General features: G+C 34.5%; 1 protein-coding gene across 1 annotated transcript; it reads right to left on the bottom strand.

Annotated features, from left to right (window-relative positions):
• Positions 1–719: 719 nt before the first annotated feature.
• Positions 720–10641, bottom strand: atp6v1ab (ATPase H+ transporting V1 subunit Ab). The gene is made up of 15 exons (XM_051098668.1): positions 10530–10641; positions 8992–9084; positions 7833–7961; positions 7513–7727; positions 7093–7230; positions 6850–7001; positions 5101–5263; positions 4912–5020; positions 4706–4828; positions 4092–4206; positions 3875–3938; positions 3564–3767; positions 3381–3475; positions 2695–2866; positions 720–1367 (listed from the first exon to the last, which is right to left on the bottom strand). Exons 2-15 carry the CDS (start codon positions 9071–9073, stop codon positions 1275–1277), a joined length of 1854 nt encoding a protein of 617 aa, XP_050954625.1. The 5' UTR covers positions 9074–9084; positions 10530–10641; the 3' UTR covers positions 720–1274.
• Positions 10642–11876: the final 1235 nt, after the last annotated feature.

The raw sequence follows: 11876 nt of genomic DNA, 5'->3' as shown, positions 1-11876 counted from the left end.
AGACCAGTTAAACAAACTGACATCATTCATAGGCACACATAGTTAAGTAAATAGATTGGACATTAATGGAGACACTTATTCATAAACATGATATTCAACTTCTGAGAACAAACCAAGCTTGAAGGGTAAGAAATGGAAGAAAGGTGTAGCATTGTCATGAAAATAGACCCATCAAGTCTTTGGATGAATAGTACAGATGCAGGTAGATAGTACATTTCTGCTTTATTAGCTGCATTAGTAATGAATGTAGGTTTATGACAAAATACTGTATTAAATAGGGAATAATATATATTATGATATACTATTTTATATATACCATATCATATTGGTAAGAAGTGCATTGTTCTCAATGACTTGCACAAAGCTAGAAATACTTGAGGAACTACTTTCAGAGTGATGAAAAGGTTGCACACCACCACCCAATTTATTTTTAAAGCACTGTTTACACAGTACATACCTCAAAACAGGTGTAAAATGAGCACATGATTAAGCCCAGGGTGATGGTTAAACATCTTCATTTGAAGAAACAGAAGAAGAAATTTTGAAAGCAAGATGGAAGTTTTCCATTTTGGGGGGAATAATTTCCACATATTTCATACTTGTAGCCATGATAATCTTGCTACCTCAAGTTTTAGCCAAGAGGCGTCAAACATTTATGGAAAAAGGATATATGGTTGAAAAAACATCGTTTAAAAATGTAAGACCAACAGCCAGTTAAACACTGTTATTCACAATACTTGTAAATTCATCAATCTTTATTTATATTTTTTCCAGAACTCAATCACATTTTCATGTGAGCAATGAAGAGGAAGTGTCATCAAAGAAATATACAGGACAATACTGCAATAAACAGCCATACCATAAACATCACAGGAAATATTTTGGCGACCATTAAAACTGTAAATATTCCAGCAGTAAATATAGTGAATCTCTGAAGTCATGTCTTTCGGTCTTCTGTACAGATAAAAATAGAACAATAATTACATCAAATTATTTAATTAACATTTATATCTTGAGAGGATGATTTGTAAAACTGCAAGAGCTGGGGCAGAGCAAAGGCTGTGAAGAGGATCATACAGATTGCACATATACACAAATGCACGCACGCACACACCTCAAGAACACTAGAGCATCTATAACACCACGAGGTGAACAAATAGCAGTGGAATGTATCAGACAGCAATTAGACAAAGGAACAGGACGTTGACTGTGTGCGCATGGGGGATGCTGGGTTCTGCTGCCCTGCCCTGAGAATGATGGCTATAGAGAGACTCTTAGTCTTCCAGTGTACGGAAGGAGTTCTGCATGTCTTCATGGAGCTGGGCGTAATCAGCTTTGATCTTCTCCTCCCCCTCTTTCACTGGGTCCTGAAATACAGTTACAGACACTGAATGACATATCATTAAAAATCAGACTTTTTGCTGCGTTTAACTGCTATAATTGGGTCCCCGGTGCATCTATAAACTCAGAAAATGTGAAAAAGAACAACATAGTAACTTTATTTTGGTAAGACTTCATCTGCAAGCTTGTGAAGAAACAAGCTGCTCAGATTTTGCTCCCCTTGTGACATAGAAAGGGGATCTTATTATAATATTAGCGGCCCTTGAAATGCACATTTTCCTCCTACGGTGCCACCATTGTGTTTTTGCAAGCAACAACAGTGTACCAGTTCTAACACCATGGCAAAGTTCACGCAAAGCATGCTAACTGTTCTGTCATTGGCTGCACAGACAAGCACAGAACACTATTTAGAGTCCCAGCCTCAGAGAAGACAACAGATCAGTGGATTTATGAACCAACATAACCGACTGTTTTCGTAACTCGTGTTTTTAATAGAAACTTGTGTGTATTTGACAGTTTAAGCGCAATAAGACATGAAAGAGAAGTTTAGTTAGTACTCGCATGACAGCTGCTTTCTGTGCGCATACTTCGGATGTGTGCGCTCAGAAAACCGTATATCAGAAGTTTAAACTAATATGACTTTAAAATGCATGATTTCAGTGCGATAGACATGATAATCAAAACCAAATATGTTTTTTTGGCAGCGTATCTGAGCTACGAGCTGTATGGCACAGCCCCGTTCTGAAAAAGGGGGCGGGGAGCAGCAGCTCATTTGCATTTAAAGAGACATGCACGAAAACAGCGTATTTCTGCTTTCACTCAAAATAGGCATTTTCAACATGATATACGGTAATAGATGATCTGTGGGGTATTTTGAGCTGAAACTTCACAGACCCATTCTGGGGACACCTGAGATTTATATTACATCTTGTAAAAAGAAGCATAATAGGTCTCCTTTAAAAGATATTAAAAATAGAATATGATAGTTGTTTTTAATTTAAAAATTAAGTGTCATTTCTTTTCAAATATGTATGCCTTTTTTAAACTGTTCCAATCAATGAACAGAATATAACTATCATATAATGTGATTAAATTGCACTGTTTGGCTTGTCCACAAGACCTGTGAATGATCACTATGAAAGAGGAACTAAGCTACTGGTAAACCAAGATAATGGAAGTCATAATAACTCAAGTGGAAGAGCAGTGGACCCTAGTTTGGAACCTCTAATTTATTAGTATCATTTAATTAAAGTGGCTTGAAGTCAAAAGGCAAATGGTTTTGACATAATCAAGGCATGATTCATTCTCATTATCATGAGAGACTAAAACACAAACAATGTTTACATCCTGTACCTTGAATTTCATGGAACTGATCCTGTAGAGAATTTCTCCCATGTGCTCCCGGATCATGGCCCAGGTGATCTTATTGTCGCTCTGTGCAGTGGTCTCTACGGCGTGACGTGCCATATCATAGAACGCGATCATGTTGGACAAGATACCCACTGTCTTATAGAATGGACAGAACCTGAAAATGAGAAACTGAGCATTTTAGACCCACAAAGACACATTTATAAATCATGTGACAAAGCAGTTAAAGGGAAAGTTCACCCAAAAATGAAAATTCTGTCATTAATTACTCACCTTCAAGTCGTTCCAAACTCATAAGACCTTCGTTCATCATTGAAACACAAATTAAGATATTTTTAATGACATTCAAGAGCTTTCAGACCCTGCATAGACAGCAAGACTACCAAGTTCAAGGCCCAGAAAGGTGCCAAATAGTCCATGTGACATCAGTGGTTCATGCATTGTGGTGCTCTCCAAAATGGCACGAAGGTGACGCGAAGAATAATTATTTTATTTTGTTTACGCAGAAAAAAGTTTTTTTGTAGTTTCCTAAAATTGTGGTTGAACCACTGATGTCACATGGACTATTTTAACAATGCCCTTACTATCTTTCTTGACCTTGACTGTGGTATGAGTCTTATGTGTTTGGAACAACATGAGGGTGAACATCAGGGTTTCAATCAGTTCAATACCTGTCATAAGGTGTGTATCCGTTTTGCTGCAGGAAATCATCTTTGATCAATTTGGCAACTTCCAGTGTGATTTTATCCGTTTCAGCCAGTGATGCCTAAAGAAAAAAATATGTTTTACCACTGAAAAATACCATGAAAAGTAATGTATACAAATAGTAAACATGCATGAACCCACAAACTCACCTTCCCCACAAGCTGCACAATCTCAGCCAAGTCTTCCTCTTCCTGCAGGATCTCTTTGGCTTTGGTACGCAGCGGCACAAATTCAGCGAAGTGTTTGTCATAGTACTCGTCGAGTGCTCGTGTGTACTTACTGTAACTGATAAGCCAGTTCACTGAAGGGAAGTGCTTTCTTTGAGCCAGCTTTTTATCCAGACCCCAAAACACCTGGAAGAGAGAAAGAATGGATAGCAAAAAGGATTGTTTATCTCTGGAAAAAGAACAAATAATGTTATTCTGCTATGAACCAGTGTGTTAAGGAAATCTACTCTTACTTGTACAATACCAAGAGTAGCAGATGTCACAGGATCTGAGAAATCACCACCAGGGGGAGACACACTGCAATTACAACAAAAAAAGCATTAGTGAGTCTGCAGACAATGCATATTAACAGTATCAACAGCAGTCATAAATAATAAATCAAAGGCAAACAAGCAAATAATAAAAACAGAAGACGAAAAGCATTGAAACAAGTCCAAAAGATCTACTTACGCTCCCACAATGCTCACACTACCCTCTCTTTCTGGATTACCAAGACATTTAACTCGACCAGCACGCTCATAAAATGAAGCCAGACGTGCTCCGAGATAGGCAGGATAACCGCTATCTGTGAACACAAGTACACACATTTAGCTCATAATTTGTAGTTTATAATATGTGACCCTGGACAACAAAAGAAAAGTCATAAGGGTAGCTAAATAAGCTTTCCATTGATGTATGGTTTGTTAGGATAGGACAATATTTGGCCGAGATGCAGCTATTTGAATATCTGGAATCTGGGAGTACAAAATCGAAATATTGAGAAAATCATCTTTAAAGTTGTCCAAATTAAGTTCTCAGCAATGCATATTGCTAATCAAAAATTAAGTTTTGATATATTCACTGTAGGAAATTTACTAAATATCTTCATGGAACTTGATTTTTTACTTAGCTTATTTTTACTTAATATCCTAATGATTTTTGGCATAAAAGAAAAATCGATAATTTTGACCCATACAATGTATTGTTGGCTATTGCTACAAATATAACCGTGCTACTTATGACTGGCTTTGTGGTCTAGTGTCACATATTTCCCATGGTAACTGAGATGGTCACAGCAGACGTACCAGCAGGCATCTCAGCCAGACGACCGGAGATCTCCCTCAAAGCTTCTGCCCATCGAGAGGTGGAGTCAGCCATCATACTGACATTGTACCCCATGTCTCTGAAATACTCAGACAGCGTGATTCCTGGATAGAACAAACACCCATTAATGACAACACAGCCGACAGTTTTAAAGTGCACACATTATTTTATCAAATGTTTAATAAACCTGTATAAATGGAAGCTTCTCTGGCAGCCACGGGCATGTTGGATGTGTTGGCAACCAAGGCTGTTCTCTTCATGATGCTCTCCACTTTTCCGTCCACCTCCATGGTGAGCTATAGCGCAAGAGAACTGTCAGTCACCATAGCGTCTATTACAGTGTTTTTGCTGTTGGTACAATGACAGTGCTATTCACCTCAGGAAAATCTCTGAGTACTTCAGACATCTCATTACCACGCTCTCCACAGCCCACATAGATGATGACATCACTGTTGGAGTACTTAGACAGGGACTGAGAGATCACAGTTTTACCACAACCGAAAGCTCCAGGGATGGCTGTGGTTCCTCCCTGCACACACCTGTTAAATTAAACAGTAAAAACTGAAAGAGCTGTTGAACTACCAAACATTTACACTCCTGTTCAAAAGGGATTTTATTAAGCAAGTAATACTTTTATTTAGAAAGAAAGCATTAAATTGATCAAAAGTGACAGTAAAGACATTTATAATGTCACAAAAGACTTCAATTTAAAAGAATCCTTACAAGAGTTTCCTGAAATATATTAAAAAGAACAAATGTTTTCAATAATGATAATTTTGTTTCATGTTTCACATGAAAGCTCATCTCACACTAAAGACTGGCAAAATGGCTGCTGGAAACAGATAATCAGTTGAAGTCAAAAGTTTACATACACCTTGCAGAATCTTCAAAATGTGAATTATTTTATTGAAATAAGAGGGATCATACAAAATGCATGTTTTTTTTTTTTTTTTTAAAAAAGACCTTAATAAGATATTTCACATAAAAGATGTTTACATATAATCCACAAGAGAAAATAATAGTTGAATTTATAAAAATGATGATTAATACTCTGTTGTTACCTGAATGATCCACAGTTTTTTTGTTTAGTGATAGTTGTTCATGAGTCCCTTGTTTGTCCTGAACAGTTAAACTGCCCGCTGTTCTTGAGAGAAATCCTTCAGGTCCCACAAATTCTTTGGTTTTCCAGAATTTTTGTGTATTTGAACCCTTTCCAACAATGACTGTATGATTATGAGATCCATCTTTTCACACTGAGGACAACTGAGGGACTCATATGCAACTATTACAGAAGATTCAAATACTCACTGATGCTTCAGAAGGAAACACAATGATTAAGAGCTGGGGGTGAAAACTTTTGAACAGAATGAAGAGGTGTACATTTTTGTGTATTTTGCCTAAATATCATATTTTTTTCATTTAGTACTGCCCTTCAGAGGCTACAAAGGTACTTAAATGTCTCTCAGAAGACAAAATAAGTTAAATTTACCCTGATCTTTATATTCAAAAGTTTTCACCCCCAGGCTTTTAATGCATTGTTCTTCCTTCTGTAATAGTTGCATAGAGTCCCACAGTTGTCCTCAGTGTGAAAAGATGCATCTTAAAACCATTCAGTCATTGTTGGAAAGGTTCAAATACACAAAAATGCTGGAAAAAAAAAAAAAAAAAAAATCACAGAATTTGTGGGACCTGAAGGATTTTTCTGAAGAACAGCGGGCAGTTTAACTGTTCAGGACAAACAAGGCACTCATGAACAATGAACATGAACATCACTAAACAAAAAAAAAAAAAACACATCTGTGGAGCATTCAGGTAACATCACAGTATTAAGAATCAAGTGTATGTAAACTTTTGCACAGGGTCATTTTTATAAATTCAACTATTATTTCTTTTGTGGACTATATGTAAACATCTTTTGTGAAGTATCTTATTCAGGTCAGTACTAATTAAAAAATAACATGCATTTTGTATATTCCCTCCTATTTTGGTCAAATAATTAACATTTTGCAGATTGTGTAAGGTGTATGCAAACTTCTGACCTCAACTGTACATTCATAAAAACTCCTACCCTCAATTGTTGTATTAATAAATTTCCTATGGAATCATTTTACACAGCGTGACTCACGGAAAAAGGGCGTCCAGTACCCGCTGACCAGTCAGCAGAGGGTGATTTGCAGGAAGTTTCTCTGTGACTGGCCGGACCTGACGCACAGGCCACACTTGTACCATGGTGTACTTCTCTTTTACCCCCTCAAACTCCAACTCCAACACCACATCCTGACAAACACAAACATACACATTGACTTCTGTGTCACAGTAATTGTCATTTTACTGTTTTTGAAAAATATGTTCATGTTGTTAGCCTCACCGAGACACTGTAGTTTCCAGGTGGTGCTACATATGTGACAGTTCCTCTGCTTCTTGGTGGTAACATTATTTTGTGTTTAATAAGCGAGTTTTCTAACACCGTACCATAGATATCACCTCCAGTGATGTGACTGCCAGCCTGGACACAGAAACAACAGCTCAAAATCATTCAGTCATCTGATTAATCATCTGACAGCAGGTGCTACACACAGCCAGTAACAGCACAGTCATGTTTCCCAGATTATTGTAGTACAGTGATCTTTCAAATCGCATAAGAGTACAATGTTTTTTTTGATTTTCGCATGATGACCCTTTAAAGTGATTTGCCTTCTTAGAATCTCAAAGATTTTAAATTATAACCAAAAAACATGTTAAATATCAATAATTCAGTATCTTAACTTAAAACTAATCTTTCACTTACTCGTATGCTCTTGACTGGAGAGAACTCCCATTTCAGATCACGGTTAAGAGCACCAATGTTGACTCCTCTAGGAATGTAGATACTTTGGGTGAGGTCATTGATGTCTTTGAGGGGACGCTGGATACCGTCAAAGATGGAGCCCATGATTCCTGGTCCTAACTCCACAGAGAGGGGCTTCCCCGTGCGCAGGACAGGGTCACCAACCGACACACCAGCTGATGAAAGCTCAGGAACACTACTTACAATTTAATAGATTGTATGCAGTGTATACAACAGAAACCATAGAAAGTATGTCCTGTACTGAAGTAGGAATAGGATACATGTCTCTTCATAGACTTGAATGGTGGCCATGTCACCCTCCAGTCGAATGATCTCTCCCACAAGCTCACTGTGGCCCACTCGCACCAGCTCGTACATGGCAGCTCCTGCCATACTGGAGGCCGTCACCACTACAACACAATTTGTGAATCAGTAATGGGATCTTCAAAAATAACTTGTGAACAGTTTAACAAAAAAAAAGTTAAACCATTAAAAACAAAAGCTAAATCATTTTTTTTAATTATAAGAATAAAAAAAAAATATAAATGAAAAAATATATATCCACAAAAATATTAATAATATGTAAAAATAAAATATAAAACATCAAAATCTAAATAAAATAATAAAAAAAAATAATAATAAAATAAAATAAATTAAAACAAAAACCCTAAGGCTGCATAATAATTCAAATAACATTCAACAAAAAACATAAAATAGGAATCTAAAGCACTGGTGACATTATAATCTAAAATAAAATAAATTAATTAAATTAAAATAGAAATAAATAAAATAAAATAATTAAACATCGAAATCTCTGGTGACATGAAAATAAAATAAAATTAAATAAAATTAAATAATTAAACATCAAAATCTCTGGTAACATAAACAAATCTAAATAAAATTACATTAAATAAGATAAAATAAAACACCTAAGGCAATACAATAGTTCAAATAACATAAAAAATAAAATAAAATAAAATAATTAAACATTGAAATATCCGGTGACATAAAAATAAAATAAAATTAAATAAGAAAATAAAACAACAAAACCTAAGGTATGGCATAATAATTCAAATAACATAAAAAAAAACATAAAATAAAAATCTAAAGCTCTGGTAACATAAAAATCCAAAATAATATAAAATAATATAAAATAAAATAATGAAATATCAAAATCTCCAGTGACATAAACAGAAAATAAAAATAAAATAAAATAAGATAAAATAAAACACCAAAACCTAAGGTGGCATAATAATTCAAATAACATAAAATAAAAATCTAAAAAAAAGCTCTGCTGACATAATAATCCAAAATATAATATAAAATAATATTAAATAAAATAAGATAAAATCAAATAATTAAACACTGAAATCTCCATGACATAAAACAATTAAAATAAAATAAAATAAAAAAATCTATGACATCTGAATTCCTACTAACCAGGTCCAGATACGCCATGCACGTATCCAAATTGTCCCTCCCGCTCCTCATCTCGGACCTTGGGAAGCTTGGAGAAGTCCATTATGAATGTGTCTGTAAACGAAGTTTACAAAAAAAAAAAAAAAAAGCTTACTTTCCGGACTTATTTCTACACTTGTGAACATTCTGCACACTACACAAGCTGCACATGACTATCATGATTCATTGATATATCAATATACATGTACCATCATATAATTAAATGTTTAAAAAGGTCTACATATGTTTATTATTTTTCTATTTTATTTATTTTTATATCAGAATGATTTGCAGCAGTAACAATAGCAAAAATTTCCAGGACAGGAGGATGTTTATCGTGTTAAAAGCCATTTATATTTACACAACATTTATATGTAGGACAAACATGGAACGGTGTCACATGACCAAGACATAAGGCACATGACACTGACTGTAAAACAGAAACCATGTGAGGAAGTGTGGAAAACAGACAGTTGAGCAAATCTGGAAAAATCTGATTTTTTGATCTGATTTTTAAATTTTAGTTGAGAACCAACCAACTACACACCCCGAATGGTCTGAAAAACTACGCATGACACTGACACCTTTATTCATAAAAAATAGCAATCTAGCTTATATTTCTTGTTATTTAAAACCTCAAGAGGAAGCAGTCTAACTTCCAGGTTTTTGTGAATATATAATCACATGATGCTCCTATGACTGGATCTGGAATTACTAGGAGCAAATGGCCCATCTGGTATGAAATATATTCAGAGCAGACTTTTGACCGCAGATCAAAACTGAGTTCTGTCAGTACATAAAAATGACACGTGGTCTGCAAACCTAGTATGCTGCTGTTAATTGGAAAACAGCAGGCAGCGGTTGTCTGTCAAAACCAAACGAGCAGCCCAGCAGCCAACCTACGTATAGCCTATTTGGGCATCAAATACCACAGTGCCCAAATAAAATCATCTCTACATAGACAAATATGAGAAAATTCAATAAAGGACAGTAAATGCATATGTCTAGATGTATCCAAAGATCATTTAATGCTTGTTGGTGTTGTATGCACTGGATATCGAGCTGCGAAAAGATGCTGCATGATCACATGATCACGATGCTGCTGACAGAATTTGACCTTTGCTGTAAATCTGAGGTAATTTTCTCTCCCATTAATCAAAGCGAGTAATGTAATTCATCTTATTCGTTCGTAAACACTTAAAATTATTATATAGACAATATACTGAAATTCTCCAGGAATCTATTTAGCATCCGAGTGGGTTATTCTCAGTGCTGCAGTGAAAATAAACATATAACGATTCGAATGAGCTGCATGCGGAGACCAAGCGAGAAATGATTCGGCGACAAAACATAGTGTACAACAGTAAAATAAGCTGTTATATGACTATTAAAGAAAAAACTACAAAGAGAATATGGGAAAATTCATATAACCATAGTTTCTGTTTGATTAACCTAAGAAGTACACTTGTGCAATACAGTGACAAAACCATATGATTATCATTTAAAACATTTGTAAATACCTCAGATTTCCAGGTCCTTTGGTGAGATGAGACGTGAGGAACGACAAAAGTCAGCTGACTTCATTCAGTCGAGAGCTGTCGTTTGATGTCGTCACAACATATTCTCCCTCTGCAGAGTGAACATCTGTGATGAAAATTATATATCGCCCCCTACCTCTGTAGTTCTGTTGTTCTGTAGTCATGGGGAAGACAGCAGTCAAAAATATTCACGGTATAGTAGCTCTATACAATAAAAAACAAAAAAAAATGTTCACACTTAAATACACTACCAGTCAAAAGTTTTTGAACAGTAAGATTTTTAATGTTTTTAAAAAAGTCTCTTCTGTTCACCAAGCCTGTATTTATTTGATCCAAAATAAATATTAAATAAATACAGATTCAAAAGCAGTAATATTATGAAATATTTTTATGATTTAAAATAAGTTAATTCTGATTAAATGTATTTTAAAATGAAATGTTTTCCTGTGATAAAAGCTGAATTTTCAGCATCATTACTCCAGTATCACATGATCATTCAGGAATCATTCTAATATGCTGATTTGCTGTTCAAGAAACATTTATTATTATTATTATCAATATTTAAAACAGTTGAGTACTTTTTTTCAGGATTCTCTGATGAATAGAAAGATCCAAAGATCAGCATTTATCTAAAATAAAAAGCTTTTGTAACATTATACACTATACCTTTCAAAGGCCTGGAGTCAGTATAATTTTTATAAGTAATTAAAGTAATTTTTTTTTGTTTTGTTTATTTATTTATTTGTTTGTTTTTAGGGGGGAAGAAATTAGAAACTAATACTTTTATTTAGCAAGGATGCTTTAAATTCATCAAAAGTGATGATAAAAACATTTGTTTTAAAAGATTTCTATTTCAGATAAATGCTGTTCTTCTGAACTTTATATTAATCAAAGAAAATTTCTATTCATAAAAAATTCTACTTAGCTGTTTTCAATATTATAATAATAAATGTTTTTGAGCAGCAAATCAGAATATTAGAATGATTTCTGAAGGATCATGTGACTGCAATAATGATGCTAAAAATTCAGCTTTGAAATCACAGGAATAAATTACATTTTAATATATATTCAAATAGAAAACTGTTATTTTAAATAGCAAAAATATTTCAAAATTGTACTGTTTTTGCTGTACTTTGGATCAAATAAATGCAGGCCTGGTGAGCAGAAAAAACTTCTTTAAAGGGGTCATCGGATGCCCATTTTCCACAAGTTGATATGATTCTTTAGGGTTTTAATGAAAAGTCTATAATATACTTTGGTTAAAAATTTTCAATGGTTGTGTAAAATTACACCCTTTTTACCTTGCCAAAATCAGCTCTGCAAAAATCA

This window comes from Labeo rohita, chromosome 24 (genome assembly GCF_022985175.1).
Source record: "Labeo rohita strain BAU-BD-2019 chromosome 24, IGBB_LRoh.1.0, whole genome shotgun sequence".
In the NCBI taxonomy this organism is placed as follows: Eukaryota; Metazoa; Chordata; class Actinopteri; order Cypriniformes; family Cyprinidae; genus Labeo; species Labeo rohita.
The sequence above is the reverse complement of the archived record's forward strand: the minus strand, read 5'-3'. Positions and strand labels throughout refer to the sequence as shown.

What these genes read in the sequence shown, in the direction of transcription:
- atp6v1ab (XM_051098668.1), bottom strand. Translation starts at nt 9,073, where the DNA reads ATGGACTTCTCCAAGCTTCCCAAGGTCCGAGATGAGGAGCGGGAGGGA. An exon ending in TACTCAGAGATTTTCCTGAG is followed by an intron (nt 5,021 to 5,100) that starts GTGAATAGCACT and finishes CTTGCGCTATAG; the next exon opens with CTCACCATGGAGGTGGACGG. An exon ending in AGTGTGAGCATTGTGGGAGC is followed by an intron (nt 3,939 to 4,091) that starts GTAAGTAGATCT and finishes TTGTAATTGCAG; the next exon opens with TGTGTCTCCCCCTGGTGGTG.